The sequence below is a fragment of the Ictalurus furcatus genome, chromosome 4, assembly GCF_023375685.1.
Source record: "Ictalurus furcatus strain D&B chromosome 4, Billie_1.0, whole genome shotgun sequence".
NCBI lineage: Eukaryota > Metazoa > Chordata > Actinopteri > Siluriformes > Ictaluridae > Ictalurus > Ictalurus furcatus.
The window spans coordinates 17,154,839-17,176,330 of record NC_071258.1 but is presented as its reverse complement, the minus strand read 5'-3'; the positions used below and the strand labels follow the sequence as shown (position 1 = coordinate 17,176,330).

The window sequence follows — 21,492 nt, the reverse complement described above, 5'->3', positions numbered from 1 at the left end:
CCACTGTAGGTCAAGAGCTTCAGTTAATGTTCACATCAAACATTAGAATTGGTTAAAAGTGTTATCTCTGTGACCTTAATCATGGCATGGTTGGTGCAAGATGGGCTGGTTTGAGTATTTCAGAAACTGCTGATCTCCTGGGATTTTCACACACATCGGTCTCTAGAGTTTACACACAATAGTGCAAAAACACAAAAAGCATACTGTGTGTGGAGGGTCTGCAGGCTGAGACACCTTGTTGATGAGAGAGATCAGAGAATGACCAGACTTGTCTGAACTGTCAGGAAGTCTATTGTCAAATAAGCACTCTTTACAGCCGTGGTGAGCCGAAAAGTATCTCCGAATGCACAACACAGCAAACTTTGAGGTGGATTGGCTACTGCAGTAGAAAACCATAGAATCTGAGGCTATTGTGGGCACAGACTCACCAAAACTGGACAGGTGAAGACAAGAAAAAGACCAGGTGATTATTTATTTATTTTTACTTTCTTTCTTCCCATCCTCTTTCTTATCTTCAAATGCCTAGTTTAGGTGAGCCTATTCCCATGATAGCCTCAAATTTCTGTTCTTGGCTGACAGGAGTCGAACCTGATCTGGTATTTTCTGCTCTGAGATACTTTTCTGCTCACCACAGTGATTTTTTGATATATCCTTATTGGCAGCTTGAACCACTCTGGCCATTCTCCTTTCATTTCTCTTATCAACGAGGTACAAAACTGTCGTTCATTCAATGTTTCTTATTTTCGCACCATTCTGTGTAATCTCGATAGAATGTTGTGTGTCAATCCCAGTAGATCAGCTTTTTCTGTAATACTCAAACCAGCCCATTTGGCACCGGCAACCATGTCATGGTTGAAGTCACAGAGATCACACTTTTTCCCCATTCTGATGCTTGATGTGAACATTAACTGAAGCTCTTGAACTGTATGTGCATGCTTTTGTGCATTGTGCTGCTGCCACCTTATTGGCTGATCGGATAACCACGGACAGACTCAAAGATTAAGGCGCTGCTGCATCACAGGATTCGGAATTACGTAATTTTAAGCTTGGTACGTTTGAGCTAAAAACTGATGAAAAAACATGGGGAACAAAATGTGTACTTTTAATTTTTTAGCAACTATCTTGCCAGCGAACAGTAGTGATCATGACTTTATGATGTATTTACTTTCTCAAAACAGGTAATTGTATGTTCACTGTCACTACTGTGCCTATATTGATTGATCTATAATAACGATAAACGATAGAGTTTAAAGTAATGGAGTGATTTAAAAAAAAAAAATTTTTTATTTACTGTTGACAATCAGAGCTGACATGATGTCATATGCTGAACTCTGAGTTGAGAAAACCACCCTGAATTTGAGTAAGAATTTCGACATTGAGCATTTCTTTGTTTATTCCTAGTCAGAGGTCAAATATTGTTTGACCTTTGTTTGAGTTGGATGGTATTGTGGATAGGGCGCACGGTGGCTTAGTGGTTAGCACGTTCGCCTCACACCTCCGGGGTTCGATTCCCGCCGGGGCCATGTGTGTGCGGAGTTTGCATGTTCTCCCCGTGCTGTGGGGGTTTCCTCCGGGTACTCCGGTTTCCTCCCCCAGTCCAAAGACATGCATGGTAGTCTGATTGGCATGTCCAAAGTGTCTGTAGTGAATGAATGGGTGTGTGAATGTGTATGTGAGTGTGCCCTGCGATGGATTGGCACCCTGTCCAGGGTGTACCCTGCCTTGTGCCCGATGCTCCCTGGGATAGGCTCCAGGTTCCCCGTGACCCTGGAGAAGGAGTAAGCGGTAGAAGATGTATGGATGGATGGTATTGTGGATAATGTAGAAAACCAGTGAAAATAGACTGAATTGTTAACAAAAGAAGTCTAAAGGCAAAAAAAAGTTTACATATTTATAAACAAACATTTGACTGAACATCATGTATTATGATAAATATTGATATGCAAATTATTCAAGGCGTTTTCCCTTTTGTATTAAATTGATATTTGTGTTTCTGTGTGTGTGTGTAGTGTGGTGGAAGCTGAAAGGATAGCTAAACCCGAAATGAGGTCTTACAATGAGTCCCAGAAATCTCAGAAAACTGTGAAATCCATGATTGAGACAAAAAGTGGAGACAAAAGCAAGGAGTCTATTGGCAAGAAGAATAAACATAACAGGAAAGAAGGTGAGCTTTTTAATAGCCATTTATGCTGTCATAGAAAATTTACTGCATGACCCATGCTGATGTGAACATGGAATCTCTTAAAATACACAAACATAAAAAATGCATATTTTGTTATAGGATTCTGCTCATTACAAAAATACATTACAGTTCAAGGGGTACAAATATAAATATAAGCTTTTAAAGTTTTGAAACTACCAGTTTTCCTCAATTGAAATTACAGTCTCTTTTGCAAATATATTAAGTTATATAACACATTGTACATTATATAACACATAATACCACAGTGAATCTGATTGGTCAAAGGTGTGCATTAAGGTATATATTACCTCACTGTTTGGATAGTAGTTCTCTCTGTAACGTAAACTAGGGGTGGGCGATATGACAATTTTAGATTGTGAACAATTAAATTATCCACTTTTTTTTTTTTAACAGAGAGCTCATGTGTATTGTGATGATACACTGTCAGTTTCTGAGACTTGGCATCCCAAGTTTTCTGTTTTATGAACAGACTTTACTTGGTAGTTCAGCATTTGCTGTCCCTGACTGATACAGGAACAAACCAATAATAGCCAAGAGTAGGTGGTTCCATAGCTTACGTCTTCATTTTGTTCATCAACCCACAGTAGTATGGACTGCCAAAACAGAGGAGTTGGTCCTTAAAAATATCAACATCAATTATATGGAACTTGTGGATTTTAAATGATGGACATGGCACAGACAATGGTTGTTTGCAAAATATGGAAAGGCAAGCTTGACAAATCTTGGAAAAAACTTGTTTAACCTTCAAGAAACCATCCCAAAGAGTGTGCCGAAATCCAGATAACATGGGGAGAACACGTGAGCGTAATAGCACCTCTGTCCGAAACAGAGCTGAAGTATACAAATGCGTATGATATAGGCACCCCTTATAAGAAAACAAGTAAGCAATGGAATGAATCACATGACAATTTACCTGGTTAAGGATATAATACCCATGAAACTGCTCACAAATATTTTTCAGACACTGCTATTCCTCAGCTGTACACAGAATGGTAAGAGAAGTGCAATAGAATTCAAATCAATGAACCATGAAGGGGGGGGGGGGCAAATTCTGAAACGTGATGTGTACATACTCCTTAAGACATACGAGAGGATACATGATACGAGCATGTTAACTGAACGATGTCTGCGCTGTGACACCAGTGTTTTATTCCCCGTTCATTCTCTATGGGGCATAACGTGCGTTTTTGGCGACATGCGTGAAAAGTACACTTGGGAACGCTAAGAAAAGTAATAGCACACCTCTCCCAATGGGGCTACATGTTTGAGGTATGTTTTGTGACTGTGACACGAACAGTGCAGGACTAGTTATGCACCGAAAAAGTGTCCAGAGGAAGGAAAAAAAACCTATATATGTATACCTAGATATTATATATGTATAACTGCGAACAGCCACCCCGTGGGTGTATGAAAACAATGCATAGTGAAGCGAGTGCTGTAGAGTAAAACACCCAAATATACAAAGAAAAGAGTATTAAAGTTTGATGTGTTACGACAGCAACACTATTTAAGATATCAAGACTCCTTTTGCAATTTTACATCAGTGGTGTCTCAACAATATTCTGACCAAGCTCGAAGCGATTCGGGTAAATATAAAGAAGAATAAAGAAGACTAAGTGACACACTACCTGCTGCCATTTGGTGGTGCTAATGATTGTGTGTGTCGAATGAGTTTTTGAGCATGTTAAGAGCCCCAGAAGCCCCCGAAACCTTGAAAAAATTTCTGTAATTTTGAAAGTTGTCTGGCATGATGACAATATATGTACTGAATTTGGAGAAGGTAAAACCGACCTCACCACTTTAGTCAAAAGGGGGAGATTCAGAGCCCCCCTCCACGTCCATGTCTTAGTGCTTGCCTGTTCCTAAGAGCTGACACCTCTGACGTGTGTGCAAAGTTTCATAACATTTTGAGAGCCTCAAAAACACCAGAAAGGTGTATTTGTATTTGATTCATTACCATGGCAACACTAAGATGTCAAAAATCCAGAAGTTTGAAGTGATTCAGGTAAATATAAGAGAATTATTGCAAAGTCTGTTGTACTTCACACACTTCCTGCTGACGGGTGGTGGCGCTATGACTGTGACTCACAGTATTCACATCCATGTCAGCCCCCAGTACCAAACATGCAGCTCAAGTTTGATCTAAATCACTCATTGCAGGCAGAAGATATGAGACACTTCCTTTTCTCTTTAATTGCCATAAATTTATTGCCTCGCCATGGCAAAACCATTCAAGATATCAAAAATCCCTTTGCAATTCAACTTCAATGTGTTGCCATAATTTTTTTCCATGTTTGGTGACCATCACATGAATCTCCTAGGAGGAGTATTTAAAAATGCAGAGCCTACAATTAAAAAAATAAAATAAAATCTGCATTAAATCCAAAATGGCAGCCTTCCTGTTGGGTGGAGCTAATGACTGTCATATTGAAAGTTGTCTGGCTTGGTGAGAATAATATATTAACTGAGTTTGGTGACTGTTGGTAAAACTGACCCCACCACTTTTTGAGTAAGTTTCGTGACAATCACATGAATCCTTTAGGAGGAGTATTTAAAAGCTTACCGCATGCACTTTTCACCAAAACCAAAATGGCTGACTTCCTGTTGGGCAGAGCTAATGATGTCAGCATGAAAGTTGTTTGGGTCCATGAGAACAATACAGATGTGGCCTTTACGAATGCATGTTTTTTCACACGGTTTCACGTGATTCAGCACGTGTGATCACTCTGTACACTGCAGGCACACTTGGTATTTGTTGTGCTTCACACAATAACCGCCAGGTGACGTTTGGTACAACATACAGTACAACAAAAAAATTCAATGTGTGTTCGAATGGTTGACACAAAAATATTACGTTTCTCATCAAAACTTATGATAAACCTAATGAGCGTGAACATGATCAAGTCAAGTAGTACAGCTAGAATAACTGTATTATTTGAAATAACTAGGCTACTGCATGTGTACTAGAATAGCGCAGCAGAAACATGCAGGGTGTAGTATGCAAGCAAGGGATTCAAGCCTCAGCTTAGTTTAGTGTGTTTATTTAATGAGCATTTTCTTTTTTTCCACTGTAGAAAGTTGTTTCTTACCAGTGGAAACTTTTGTTCTTTCTTTAGATTAAAAGTTTTATTGTTTAAAAAAAAACTGGTTTAAAGTGAACACAGAAGTCCACACACTGGGGGGGAGCCCAGTGAATTTACTTAATTCAAATTCGTACATCGGTTCCACAATGTTGTACTGAGTTACATTAACATAATTTGTTTTCATAGTTTGTTTTCTTAATCTAAGAATCAACAGTGGAAAAAAGAAAACGCTCATTATGTAAACACACTAAATTGGGCTGAGGCTTGAACGCTGGCGTATTACACCCTGCATGTTACCGTTGTACTATTCTAGTACACATGCTGTAACCACATTAATTTAAATACTATACTATAGTTATTGTACCTGTACTACTTGACTGGATCCTGCTCACTCTTGTAATTAGAAACTTGTTTAAATTAGGTTTATCATAAGTTTCGAGTAGAAACATAATATTTTTATGTAAACCATATGTAATATTTTTTCTTAAATCTAACCGACCACACATTTAATTTTTTTCAGTCTTGACAACGTTTAATGTGCTCTGCTGCTTGTTGCGAAACGGTTCTGAGAGAGGTTCACAGATCTGCGGGCCAAGCACAAGCAGATAATGGGCTTCAGTACAAGAAACAGCACTGTTTGGTTTGTAAAAGAATACATGCTGTATACAGTATATGTCCTGGCAGAAATACTGTATTCTACTAGCAAGCCGTGTTTATTAAAATGAATCATCACCCTACTGGTCTTGTCTTTCCTGTGCCCGCAGCATGCGCGTGATTCTGCGTGAAACTGCATGAAATCGTAGAATTTGGGGAAATATTGTCAACCAGTGGGCAGTGGTGGCTTGGGGGTTAAGGCTCTGGGTTACTGAACGGAAGGTCGGGGGTTCAAGCACCAGTACTGCCAAGCTGCCACTGTTGGGCCCTTGAGCAAGGCCCTTAACCCTCTCTGCTCCAGGTGCGCTGTATCATGGCTGACCCTGCGCTCTGACCCCAGCTTTCTAACATGCTGGGGTATGCGAAGAAAAAAATTTCACTATGTATATGTGATCAATAAAGACTCGTTATCATTATCAATCAAATTGCAGCAACTAACCAACTTATTTGTCCACCAAAAACTTTGGTGAGGGCATGCATTGATTCTGGAAATTTATTACTCTCGTGGCCTTTGACAGTAATATCTTATGATGACGCACTATTTCATAGCAAGGTAACAAAATCGGCAAGTTTAGAGACTGTGTCAGTGGAAGGAGAGTATCGAGTTGTCAAAGGTCAGGAGGCCTGGTTGAGTCTGGATCAGAGATCTGAAGAAGTCGATCACAGCTGCAAGCTAGTTTCAGACTAAACCAAAATACTTTGTGGAAAGCAAAGTTACTGATACAAAACTTAAAGAAAAGAAAGTAGCTGAAGGCTGGACAGCAGGACAAAAAGACAAAACAAGATGACACTAACAAATGAGACTTCACTGCTGCCAGCTCAATGGTTCAGTTGGTCATGGTGTTTTTAACCCCTTCTGGCTACCCCAGCACTCTAGGGGTTCCAACCAATCAGAGATTGTCTTTAGGATAACTAGTGGATAGATTGTCGTCCCCTCCAACTAATTTTCATGCCACCTTTTGGGTCACATACTTGCTCTTACTTTGTGTTAATCGGGTACTTATTCTTATGATGAAACTACAACGTGAGTTATTAAGATATATAGTCCACCAACATTCTGGAAATGTAACAGCCAACACACACATACCACCGTCAATGGTTTTAATGTTATGGCTGATTTGTGTATATATTAGCAGATATATGCAGCATATCAAATTTCAGTTTGTTGTGACTTATGGTTCCTGAGAAACAGTTATCTCACTTTAGCACTGTCCCCTGTGTATGACCATGCACCGAACTTTGTAAATGATCTCAGAATTTTGTCCTCTATATGCTTTTTAAGCTTCTTGAGAATCCATACAGTCATGAGTTGAGACATATTGTTTGCACATTTCAAAGTATTATGGATTACTTAAGATTCACACTTATGAATAATTTGACACTAGTTTTTGTGGATAGGGCTAACACTAGGTAGGGCCTACATTTGCTCTCAAAACAGCCTCTGTTCTTTGTGCCATGGATTCCACAAGATGTTGGAAACATTCCTTTGAGATTTTGGTCCATGTTGACATGATTGCATCGTGCAATTCCTACAGATTTATCAGTTGCACGTTCATGCTGCAGATCTTCCGTTTTAACACGGTTGTTTTATTGGGTCCAGATCTGGTGACTGGGAAGGCCTCCGAAGAGCTTTGAACTCATGAAACCAGTTTGAGACGACTTTTTTGCTTTGTGACATGGTGCATTATGGTGCCATTAGAAGATTGGTAAATTGTGGCCATAACATGCTCAGCAACAATACTCAGATAGGCTGTGGAATTAAAATGATGGATGATTGGTATTAACAGGCCCAAAGTGTGCCAAGAAAACATTCCCCACACCATTGCACCATCTCCTCCAGCCTGAACTGTTCACACAAGGCAGGCTGGGTCATGGATTCATGCTGTTGGTGCCAAATTCTGACCCTACCATCTGTGTGCCTCAGCAGAAATTGGGATTCATCAGACCAGGCTACATTTTTCCAGTTTACAACTGTCCAGTGTTGGTGAGCCTGTGCCCACTGCAGCCTCAGCTTTCTGTTCTTTGGCTGACAGAAGTGGAACCCGACATGGTCTTCTGCTGTTGTAGCCCATCTGCCTCAAGGTTTGGCGTGTTGTGCATTCTGAGATTCTTTTCTGATCACCACAATTGTACAGAGTGGTTATCAGTTATTGTAGCCTTTCTGGTAACGTGAAACATAAAAATTGTCCATTCTCTGCCATTCTCCATTGACCTTTCTCATCAACAAGGTGTTTCTGTCCAAAAAACCCCCCCAAAAACTGGCACACTCTGGATGTTTTCTCTTTATTGCACCATTCTGAGTAAATTCCAGAAATTGTTGTTTGTTGTGCCTGAAAAGCCCAGGAGTTTAGCAGTTATAGAAATGCTCAAACCAGCCCGTCTGGCACCAACAATCATTCCACGGTCAAAATCACTGAAATTACATTTTCCCCCATTCTGATGGTTGATGTGAACATTACCAGAAGCTGATGGAATGTTGCGGTATGCTTTTGTTCATTGCAATGCTGTCACATGTTCGGCTGATTAGATAATTGCATGAATTATGCATACTGGTGTTCCTGTTTTCAGTGAGCTTATAAATATCACTTGCATTAAAACATAATTTATGTCATGAGGCCAACACTGGAGTATAATGTTCCCATACTTTAAAGGAGGTTCTTCTCTGTTGTAAAGTGTTGTCATTTCCATCAAATGGTTTTTAGTCTAAATGAAATGACATAGTGCACCACAGCATGCTTTATAACACAGATCAACTAATCGTTAATGAAATTCATTGTCAACAATTTTAATAAAATTGTATTAATTTTGTCAATTAGTTGTTGCAGCCCTAATCAAAACATACAAAAAATGTAAATAGAAAATGTTTTTCTTAAAGCTGTGTTGAATGTCAGATTATTGGTGATTTTATTGTTTTTGCCATATTGTTTTGCTATTAGACATATGTGTAATACTAGGCATTTGGTATCATGATAACCCTAGACCAGAGTGCTATGCCTCATCTTGATAATCAGCAGGAGCAGGAGGAGGAGACCAAGTTGAGCCTTCTCAGGCCAGCTCTAAGAAGGCAGTGGAGAATAGGAATCAGGGCCTGAGCCAGGAGGAGGTCATTCAGAAGAACCTTGCTGAGTTCATCCGCAGGCAAGCAGGTGGACGAACAGAAAAGTCTAAGTATGTACATCTCAATTATATACAAAGTATTATCTTGTGCTGCTGTTATCAAAGGAGTAGGTGAATTTCCATCTGCTTATTGAAAATAGGAAGGAATACCAACTTACTTAATAATTCATTCATTAATTATTAAGGAATAAAACTTCATAGTCAACAAAAAAAATAAAAAGACCAATAAACTTTTTTTTTTATTACTACAACATACAGTCATGACAAAAAGAAAGCACACCCTCCTTCAATTCTTTGTATTTATTTATCAGTGACTAAATAACAATTATGTGGTCCTCAGGAACAGCTATAAACAAACAAATAACCTCAGGGGCCTGTACCATGAAGGTAGGTGAACAAACTCAGGGTTACGGGATTAGTTTCAAGTTGATAAAACCAATCCAGTCAGGCCTTATTGGTACCATGATGCTGGTTATGAACTTTCTCTGTCAACTCAGGTTTTGATCCTTAAGCTATGATTAGTCCATGAACAACCAATAGCGATCAACATGGAAAAAAGCAGCATACTTCCGGTTGAAAAGCAAGAAATGATTGTAGAAATATGAGGAATTTAAACCTACATTAACCTACACTAAATGCACTGTTGCAGCTGCGAAAGCTTGGAGTCATTTCTGGTGGAACATTGCTGATTATGTAAATGTCCAAGTTTACGTTTATAGGCTCCAATTGAGAATAAATGGATTGAAAACTTATAACCCCAACATATTTCATGTAATTTCATTTAATATCAATGTAAATAGTTTAAATTAAATATTTAAAAAATAAATATAAATTTGTGAAAATATATTAGGACGGGAGTAATGACTCGGCGCATGCGTTAGCTGCGACGGTGCGTTTGTTTGTTGTTGCTTGTCTGTTTGTCTACGGCTGAATCATCATGGGGAATTGGACAAGTTGGATTTGGATTATTTCTATAACTACATGGATTGTTAGTGACTGCGCTGCTTGGAGTATTCAATTAAATGATGTCAGAGCGGGGAATGGACTCGCCTATTCATGGGAGGAACTTCTACTCCTTCGTAACTCTATCCACTGCCAACTGAACTAATCTATCGCCATTCTGCTGGATATAACACTAACAACTGGCTTAAAGAAGAAGGCTAGGAGGGGTGCATTGCAGACTTAGAAGCCGTCCTTTTAAACCTCCACTACCCTCAATCGTCCTTTCAAATGTTCGCTCATTGAAAAACAAAATGGACTTATTGCATGCGAAATGTCTCGCGGATATATCGTTCATGGAGGCATGTGTTCTCGCTTTGACAGAGTCCTGGTTGGATAAATCTGTCCCGGATACCGAGGTTAGCCTGGACGGTTTTGAGATCTTTCGGGCAGACAGAACCAGTAATTCGGGGAAAGAGTGCAGAGGTGGTGTGTGTACGTACATCAACTCGCGGTGGCGTACTAGCATCAAAGTACACTGGAAATCTTGTAATCTGGACCTGGAGCTACTCACCCTGTTCTCCCATGCCTTTTACCTCCCCAGGGAGTTCTTGACTGTTGTGCTTAGCTGTGTTTATGTTCCACCAAGCGCTAATGGCAAGGCAGCGGCTGAGCAGATAGCGCATAGTGCACAGACTATGCTCAGCAAATACCCGGATGCTCCAGTACTACTTCTTGGAGACTTCAACAACTGTCGGCTGGATTACGCATTGCCAGGCTTCAATCTATATGTAGATGTACCAACAAGATTTAATAAAACTATAGATTTATGTTACAGCAATATCCCGGATCAACTCATCTCTAAAATCTCTTTTCCACAAGAGAAAACTTGCCTTTAAGCAAAAGGACTTTGCTGGTCTCAAAATCATACACCCGACATCAAAACTTAAATATTCAAGGCTAAAAAGAAGTAAAAAAAAAAAAAAAAAAAAGCAAAGTGGAGCAGGACTTTGCAAATATGAGCACCAAACAGGCTTTTCAGCGAGTCAGGTCTCTTACTGGACTAGCCGTTAAACAGACTGTCTCTGTACCAGATCCACCACCTTTGCTGATAATCTTAATAATTTCTATGCCCGTTTTGATACCTCTGATTTTTCAGCAGAGTGTGATAGCCTTTTGGATTCTTTGCCTTCTCAAGAGCTGGATTATGAGTCCCTTCTAACTAAGCAGGATGTATATTTCCAGCTTATTATGTGCAAACTGAATAAGGCTCCCGGGCCAGATGGAACTCCAGGTCGGGTCTTGAAAAACTGCGCTCTGGAATTAACCCCCATTCTTCATTCTCTTTTTCTTCGATCACTTTGTACTTCAACAATACCAGTCACATGGAAAACATCAGTTGTTATTCCTGTTCCCAAAAAACCTCATCCAACAGAGTTAAATCACTACAGGCCGGTATCATTAACTTCAATCATAATGAAATGCTTTGAGAAAATGGTTCAAAACATTATGCTTCCATATGTTTCACCCTTTTTGGATTGCCTCCAATTTGCATATAAACATAAGAGAAGTACAGAGGATGCAGTGGCTTGTCTCTTGCACTGTCTACTTCAACACCTGGATATTCCTGGAAACTATGCCAGACTTCTTTTCATTGACTTTAGCTCCACGTGTAACTCAATTCAGCGTCATCAGGTAATCAGGCAACTACAGTGTCTGCAAGTCCCATCACCACTAGTACTCTGGATTTATAATTTCCTTTCTAATAGACCACTAGTGGTAATGGTGGACAATGCATTATCACCCATTATTGTTCTCAACACTGGTGCCCCACAGGGGTGTGTAATTAGTCCACTTGTTTATATTCTCTATACAAATGACTGTCAGAGTCCAGTCACCACCACTCATTACTTTAAATATGCAGACGATACTGCCATTCTTGCATTGCTTAATAAGGACAATGATTCTTTTTGACTATCAACGCTCTATAGCACATTTTAGTACATGGTGTGATGATAATTTTCTCCACCTTAATATCAAAAAGACTAAGGAACTGGTTTTTAGCTCTTCCAAAACACTGACCCATCCTTCCAGTATTACCATTAACGGAGAGATGGTTGAAAGTGTGGAGCATTTCAGATATCTGGGCATTACATTGGATAAACATCTCAACTTCAATCAGCACACTCTAGGTATTTACAAATGCTGTCAACAGAGACTCTCAGTTATTCGTAAATTTAACCCTCTTACCCCTTAGTTCCCACAGTATTATGTCCCACAACCCTATATTCCCCATAGAAACAGCATGCCAACCCTGAGTTCTCGGGCCAAAATTGGCCCCAAAATCAACATTTTAATTTTAACGTTTTTAGTCCTTGAAACAACTTATAATAATGTATTTGTGTAATATTACTTTGAAAATGAAGCAGTTCAACGTTTTTACTCCACTTAGAGCACAATTCTTAACTAGAGAAATTACGAAAAATGCTCGCTAAAATCCTTATACTCATTTAGAAGTACCATACGAGCATCAGCGTGGTCAATGCCTTTGAATAAATGCATTTAAGCGCCAAAAGTCAACTTTCTGGTGATAATCAGACCAGCAGGTACTGTTTTCACGAATGCACAGAAATTGTCACGTTATGACTCCAAACCTCTGCAGTGTCAGTCGCACTGGTTGATGCTGAAAATGAAGACGGATCAGGGTCTGAATCATGAGAGTTTGCGTCACTATCAGTTTCGGTTTCAACATCACCTGAACTTTCACTGCTGTCACTATCTGGAATCCTTGCTCTCGCCTGTGTAACTGTGTATGTTTTCTTTTTTTTTCCCACTGTTTTAGATGTACCTGTGTTCACTGTAGGTGTAACTTTAGCTGGAACACAATTAGCTTTTCGCTTTGGCATTTTTAGTTAACTTCTACTATTACACCAATATTCACGCTTGGATCATCTCCATTGTAATGACAGCGTAATGTCGTAATCACGTCGTGATGTCATGACGTCATCAACCTTCCAGGTCAAAAAATAATAATTAAATAAGTAAGGAATCATAGCAGAGAAATGCCGGTATACCGGCCTTACGGGGACAACGTTTACACTGTAAAGCCGCTATATCGGCCTTACGGGGATTTGGCATGGACGACCAAGCCGGTATATCGTCCTTACGGGAATAGGTCAAAGACGGGCAAGCCGGTTTTTCGGCCTTATGGGGTAAGAGGGTTAAATATCTGTCTGTTCAGCCTAGTCTGCTTCTTCTTCTTACCGAAGTATTATTGAACCGGTTCTTATGTGTGGTGCCATTTGTTTTTCCCATATGCTAACAGTAACCAATAAGAACAAACTCTTGAAAATAACTAATTTAGCAAAAAAATTATTGGTATTCCCACCCCCAATTTATCGGACTGTGTCAGTTCATATACGCTCCGGAAGGCACATAAAATTTTGAATGACCCAAACCACCCAATTTATCAATATTTCAACCCCCTTCTTTCTGGCTGCAGGTACAGACTACCCATGTGCAGAAAGGCCAGCTATGGTAGGAGTTTTGTTCCTATGGCTATACGAGCGTTAAACACATACAGTATCTCACAAAAGTGAGCACACCACTCACATTTTTGTAAATATTTGATTACATCTTTTCATGTGATAACACTGAAGAAATGACACTTTGCTACAATGTAAAGTAGTGTGTACAGCTTGTGTAACAGTGTAAATTTGCTGTCCCCTCAAAATAACTCAACACACAGCCATTAATGTCTAAACCGCTAGCAACAAAAGTGAGTACACCCCTAAGTGAAAATGTCCAAATTGGGCCCAAAGTGTCAATATTTTGTGTGGCACTATTATTTTCCAGCACTGCCTTAATCCTCTTGGGCTTGGAGTTCACCAGAGCTTCACAGGTTGCCACTGGAGTCCTCTTCCACTCCTCCATGACGACTTCACGGAGCTGGTGGATGTTAGAGATATTGTGCTCCTCCACCTTCTGTTTGAGGATATCCCACAGATGCTCAATAGGGTTTAGGTCTGGAGACATGCTTGGCCAGTCCATCACCTTCACCCTCAGCTTCTTTAGCAAGGCAGTGGTCGTCTTGGAGGTGTGTTTGGGGTGGTTATGATGTTGGAATACTGCATACTGATCATGCTCTGCTTCAGTATGTCACAGTACATGTTGGCATTCATGGTTCCCTCAATGAACTGTAGCTCCCCAGTGCCGGCAGCACTCATGTAGCCCCAGACTATAACACTCCCACCACCATGCTTGACTGTAGACAAGACACACTTGTCTTTGTACTCCTCACCTGGTTGCCGCCAAACATGCTTGACACCATCTGAACTAAATAAGTTTATCTTGGTCTCATAATCCATGTCCTTAGTCTGCTTGTCTTCGGCAAACTGTTTGTGGACTTTCTTGTGCATCATCTTTAGAAGAGGCTTCCTTCTGGGACGACAGCCATGCAGACCAATTTGATGCAGTGTGCGTTGTATGGTCTGAGCACTGACAGGCTGACCCCCCCACCCCTTCAACCTCTGCAGCAATGCTGGCAGCACTCATACGTCTATTCATTGAGGGAACCATGAATGCCAACATGTACTGTGACATACTGAAGCAGAGCATGATCAATATGCAGTATTTCAGCATGATAACCACCCCAAACACACCTCCAAGACGACCACTGCCTTGCTAAAGAAGCTGAGGGTGAAGGTGATGGACTGACCAAGCATGTCTCCAGACCTAAATCCTATTGAGCATCTGTGGGGCATCCTCAAACGGAAGGTAGAGGAGCACAATGTCTCTAACATCCACCAGCTCTGTGATGTCGTCATGGAGGAGTGGAAGAGTACTCCAGTGGCAACCTGTGAAGCTCTGGTGAATTCCATGCCCAAGCGGATTAAGGCAGTGCTGGAAAATAATGGTGCCACGCAAAATATTGACACTTTGGGCCCAATTTGGACATTTTCACTTAGGGGAGTACTCTCATTTGTTGCCAGCGGTTTAGACATTAATGGCTGTGTTGAGTTATTTTGAGGGGACAGCAAATTTACACTGTTATACAAGCTGTACACTCACTACTTTACATTGTAGCAAAGTGTCATTTCTTCAGTGTTGTCACATGAAAAGTTATAATCAAATATTTACAAAAATGTGAGTGGTGTACTCACTTTTGTGAGATACTGTAGGTACTCAGCCATTGTGATGCCAGATGCATTTGTTGTATGATGATCCTGATGTTTTTCTTTTTGTCCACTTCTCGACTCTATGCCTGTGATTGTTTGATGGTTTATATGTATGATGTTATATTTTTGTTTTTCTACGCACCACGGTGGAAACAAATTTCCTCTTTGAGGACCAATAAATTATCTATCTATAATGCCACCGCATGTACCACTTGCAAACAAAACACAAAGCAGTACATATAGTTTGCATTACAGTAAGAGTGTGGCTTTGGTGTGCCACAGTTTTAGAAGTTGACAAAGATATGAGATTCCATCTGTGATAAATACTAGAGTATTCTATTATAAAATGCAATTCAGTGTTGTCTGAATGACTGCAATGTTCCCAGGTTTGTGGCTGCAAAACAAGCCCAAATCATCACCCCTCCACCACCATGTTTTACAGATGGTGTGAAGTGCTTGTGGTGATATGCTATGTTTGGTTTTTGCGAAGCATGTTGTTGTGCATGATGACCAAGCATCTCCACCTTGGTCTCGTAAGTCCAAAGGATATTGTTCCAGAACGTTTGTGGTTCATGCTGCCATAATCCTTTTGGAGAGAATGAGCTTTTTTTTTTATTTGCCCACCTGGTTTCTGAACATGAAAGCACAAAAAATGACCATATTGAAATCTGCTGTGTTTTTGTTGTCATCAGAGGTTATTTGTTTATTTGTACAAGTTGCTGAGGACCACACAATTATTATGATTAGGTTTTTTTTTTAATTGCTGTTTTTTGTTGTGGTTTTACTTTTTGGTGAATTGAAAACAAACTATTTGTTTGGATAATTTTTGTATATTGACACATTGAACATAGATGTTCACATACCTTTGCCACTCACAAATATGTAATATTGGAGAATTAAAAAAAAAAAAAAAAAAAAAAAAAAAAAAAAAAAATATATATATATATATATATATATATATATATATATATATATATATATATATATATATATATATATATATATAAAATTAGTAAGGGAATTAGCCCGGGGAAGGGCGGAGCACAGACCCACAAGAGACAGGTTTTAGACAATACGGGGGTTTTATTTGTCTGTGTGGGAGCTGTCTGTAGTGAGGGTGCAAGTGTGAGGGGTTTTGTGGGGGTGTGGCTGGCGTTGTGACGTTCTCGAGGGCGTGTTGGGGTTCCCAAGAGGTGTGTGTGGGTTTCCCGTGCCGTCATCCACCGTCGGACGCGATCTCACCATCCGGCGGTCTCGTCCGCACTCGAACCTTCGGGGAGAGAAGGAGAGAGAGAGAGAGAAAGAGATTAGCGAGAGGATACCGTCGTGCTAAAGGTCGGAATGCCTCTATGCTGCTGAAGAGCACGCACGTAGTCTGTCTCTTAGCCGTCCTCCTCGCACGGGCGGAAGAGCGTCCTTTAATCCTCTTCCGCCGTCGCCTGAGTGGTGGAATTTTCCCGACGGACTCCCCAATCGCCGGCCGGTGTAGTGTCGACGGTCCCGCCCCACCGTGACGGTCCTTCCGGCTGATGGTGTGTTTGGCACGAGGCTGTCCGCTTTGTGCCGGCGCGGCAGTTGGGGAAGGAGCGACTTTCTTATTACGCGCGCCGGCTGTCGGTCCATTGCGACTATATATATATATATATGTATATATGTGTGTGTGTGTGTGTGTGTGTGTGTGTGTGTGTGTGTGTGTATATATGTGTATATATACATGTGTATATATGTGTGTGTGTGTGTGTATATATATATATATATATATATATATATATATATACACACACACACACACTGTATCTCACAAAAGTGAGTACACCCCTCACATTTCTGTAAATATTTGATTATATCTTTTCATGTGACAATACTGAAGAAATGACACTTTGCTACAATGTCAAGTAGTGAGTGTACAGCTTGTATAACAGTGTAAATTTGCTGTCCCATCAAAATAACTCAACACACATCCATTCATGTCTAAACTGCTGGCAACAAAAGTGAGTACTCCCCTAAGTGAAAATGCTCAAATTGGGCCCAAAGTGTCAATATTTTGTGTGGCCACCATTATTTTCCAGCACTGCCTTAACCCTCTTGGGCATGGAGTTCACCAGAGCTTCACAGGTTGCCACTGGAGTCCTCTTCCACTCCTCCATGACGACTTCACGGAGCTGGTGGTTGTTAGAGATATTGTGCTCCTCCACCTTCCGTTTGAGGATGCCCCACAGATGCTCAATAGGGTTTAGGTCTGGAGACATGCTTGGCCAGTCCATCACCTTCACCCTTAGCTTCTTTAGTGTGTATGGGGTCGTTCTCATGCTGGAATACTGCCCTGCGGCCCAGTCTCTGAAGGGAGAGGATCATGCTCTGCTTCAGTTTGTCACCGTACATGTTGGCATTCAGGGTTCCCTCAATGAACTGTAGCTCCCCAATGCTGGCAGCACTCATGCAGCCCCAGACCATGACACTCCCACCACCATGCTTGACTGTAGGCAAGACACACTTGTCTTTGTACTCCTCACCTGGTTGCCGCCACACACGCTTGACACCTTCTGAACCAAATAAGTTTATCTTGTTCTCATCAGACCACAGGACATGGGTCCAGTAATCCATGTCCTTAGTCTGCTTGTCTTCGGGAAACTGTTTGCAGGATTTCTTGTGCATCATCTTTAGAAGAGGCTTCTTTCTGCCATGCAGACCAATTTGATGCAGTGTGCGGCGTATGGTCTGAGCACTGACAGGCTGACCCCCCCCCCCCTTCAACCTTTGCAGCAATGCTGGCAGCACTCATACGTCTATTTCCCAAAGATAACCTCTGGATGTGACGCTGAACACGTGCACTCAACTTCTTTGGTCGACCATGGCGAGGCCTGTTCTGAGTGGAACCTGTCCTGTTAAATCGCTGTATGGTCTTGGCCACCGTGCTGCAGCTCAGTGTCAGGGTCTTGGCAATCTTCTTATAGCCTAGGCCATCTTTATGTAGAGCAACAATTCTTTTTTTCAGATCCTCACAGTTTTCTTTGTCATGAGGTGCCATGGTGGACTTCCAGTGACCAGTATGAGGGAGGGTGAGAGCGATGACATCAAATTTAACACACCTGCTCCCCATTCACACCTGAGACCTTGTAATACTAACAAGTCACATGACACCGGGGAGGGAAAATGGCTAATTGGGCCCAATTTGGACATTTTCACTTAGGGGTGTACTCACTTTTGTTGTCAGCGGTTTAGACATTAATGGCTGCGTGTTATTTTGAGGGGACAGCAAAAGCTGTACACTCACTACTTTACATTGTAGCAAAGTGTCATTTCTTCAGTGTTGTCACATGAAAAGATGTAATCAAATATTTACAAAAATGTGAGGGGTGTACTCACTTTTGTGAGATTCTGTGTGTGTGTGTGTGTGTGTGTGTATATATATATATATATATATATATATATATATATATATATATATATATATATATATATATAATATAAAATATATATATACACACACACATAATCACACAAACATACACGCACAGTACTGTGCATGCAAAAGTCTTAGGCATATGCAAAGAAATGCTGTAGAGAAAATATGCCTTCAAAAGTAATGCAATTTAATGTTTCCTTTAAAAAAAAAATACTATAAAGAGGAGTGAATAGTAATAAATGAAACAATGGCAATATTTGGTTCAACGACCCTTTGCTTTATTTAAAAAAATATATATATAATTTTAAGATAACATTTATTGATCCCACACTGGGGAAATTCCCTCATTACAGCAGCTCGATTACACAAAAAACAGATAGGAAAGAATACACATTAAATAGGAATAGAATTTAAATAATGTATCTAAAAAGTATATATACATTGAATAGAAAAATAAGAATTATAGTAAAAAAATAATAATAATGGTTATATGTACACTATGGACACCTCAATGTATGTACAGACGAATACAAATTTGAATATATACAGATGTGTAACACCTTGTTTATATACGAGTGGATAAATGGATTATTGCGCAGTTAACAATAGAGGGGTGAGCAACAAATAATAATAATGTGTGGGTTGATGATGCAAAAAAAAGCTAGCAGATTAACACATTATGGTGGTGTTGCTGACTGCTGTAGGGATGAAGGATGAAGCTCTTTCTTGCACTGAGGGTGCAGCAGTCTGCTGCTGAAGGAGCAGCTCAGGGACCCCAGTATCACATACAGGGGGGTGAGAGAAATTGCTCAGGATAGACACCATCTTAGCTAACATTCTCCTCTCCCCCACCACCTCTATGATGTCCAGAGGGTAGACCGGGACAGAGCTAGTCCTCTTAACCAGTTTGTTGAGACGTTTCCTGTCCCTCTCTGTGCTCCCAACTCCCCTGGAAACTACTGCATAGAAGATAGCAGATGCTACCACAGTGTCATACAAAGTTTTAAGCAGGGTCCTGCACACACCAAAAGACCTCAGTCTCCTCAGCAGGTGGAGACGCCTTTGGCCTTTTTTGTACAGGACATCTGTGTTTGTGGACCAGTCCAGTTTATTGTTGAGGTGAACACCCAGGAATTTGTGTCTCCACCTTCTCGATGTCAATACCCTTGGATGCTCACCGGTGTAGACCGGGTCAGCCTCCTGCGGAGGTCGACTATCATCTCCTTGGTCTTGCTGGCGTTGAGGCAGAGGTGGTTTAATTCACACCAGCTTTGAGCTCTGGAGTCACCCAGGGTTTGTTGTTGGAAAAACACCGAACCTTCTTCTTAGGCACGGTGTTCTCCACACAGAAATTAATATAGTCCGTTACACAGTGAGTGAGACTGTCAATGTCCTCTCTGTGCAAACTACAGAACATTTCCCAATCTGTAGACTCAAAACAGTCTCTTAATGCCTCACTGGTTTCCTCAGACCATTTTCTCATATACCTTGTGATTGGAGGTTGTTTATTCACCGAAGGTATGTAGACAGACAGCAGATGGACCAGGTTGTGATCTGAGCGGCCAAGTTGGGGAAGGGGTGAAGAACTGTATGCATCTTTTGTGTTTGCGTACAGCAGATCCAATGTTTTATTGCCCCTCGTGTGGCATTTAACATACTGTGTGAAGTTGGGGAGAGTTGAGGACAGGGAAGCATAATTAAAGTCTCCGGAGATGAGAAGGTGGGACTGTGGGTGTGATGTCTGCAGCTGTGTTACGACACCGATCTAGGGTCGAGGTGTACCATAAAAGAAAGTATAAACAAAAATAATAATGAGGTAACGCACGTCTTTCAAAATCTTTGAAATCTTACAAATTTAATGACGACAAGAAAAGAAGAAAGAAACAATCCAAAACAATCAATCACTAAGAAAGCAAATCTCTTCAGGGCTGGGCAAGGCCAAAATAATAAACAGAACAGTCACTATCTTGTCCCGTATCAATGTAAATTACCTAATAAAAAAAGGTATTTTCAAAAGGAAATACAGAGTCTTACCTGACTCCCTAACTGAGGCAAAAACAGCGAACAAAAGATACACCCAAGAATAAATGGCACCCAGCCCCTACCGCTTTTGTGATTAGTAGAAAATAAATATTTTCAATGAAAGATATTTACATTAGAGGCGTACATTCAGCCACAACACAAAACAGAATGGGGGAATGGGACAACACAACATCCTACCACTCACTTCTTTCACTCATACACAATACAACAAGCAAGCGATCTCACTCAAACACCGGGAAAAATATTCGCTACTCAATAGTATGCACACAATCACAGATAAACCACTCATCCGCATTCCTCCCAACACATCGGTCTTCCGCCTTTTTAAACGACGCCCAATCTTCTCCTCTCCAATCCTGGTGCAGCACGTTGAATTAGGGCGGAGCGACCTGTGAGAGCGAAACGGGGGGGAGGCGTACACAAAATACGTCTCCTGACGTAACACTGTGACACAACAGTGTGAAGTAGCTCACATACCACTGTAGCGTCAGCCAAGGGGAGGATGTAGACAGTTATCGCGATGATGTGCGAGAACTCCCTCGGCAGGTAATATGGCCGCATGCTAACCGCTAGCAACTCAATATCCTTAGTGCACCGCTGCTCTTTTACCCTGATATGCCCAGGGTTACACCATCTCTCATTCACAAACATCGCTAATCCCCCACCCTTCCTCTTACCGCTCTCCTTTGCTTTCCTGTCTGCTCTCAAGTTGAAATCTGTCCAGTGTAACCAGTGAATCCGTACTGAGATCGTTCAACCACGTCTCCGTGAAGCACATGATGCTACACTCCCGGTACTGCCTCTGTAGCCTGGTTAACGCCGTTAGCTCTTCCATCTTATTGGAGAGAGATCTCACATTCCCCATAATAA

The 21,492-nt window shown here is 40.9% G+C and overlaps 1 protein-coding gene across 3 annotated transcripts in view; it reads left to right on the top strand.

The window, feature by feature from the left end:
* srpra (SRP receptor subunit alpha) overlaps positions 1 to 21,492 on the top strand; it is a 103,447-nt gene that overhangs the window by 18,781 nt on the left and 63,174 nt on the right. For 2 of the 3 annotated variants that reach the window (XM_053623210.1, XM_053623208.1), the window contains exons 4-5: positions 2,010 to 2,164; positions 8,952 to 9,108. In XM_053623210.1, the coding sequence (XP_053479185.1) occupies positions 2,010 to 2,164; positions 8,952 to 9,108 (312 nt within the window). The remainder of the gene's footprint in view (positions 1 to 2,009; positions 2,165 to 8,951; positions 9,109 to 21,492) is intronic. The other variant, XM_053623209.1, reaches the window with a different exon arrangement.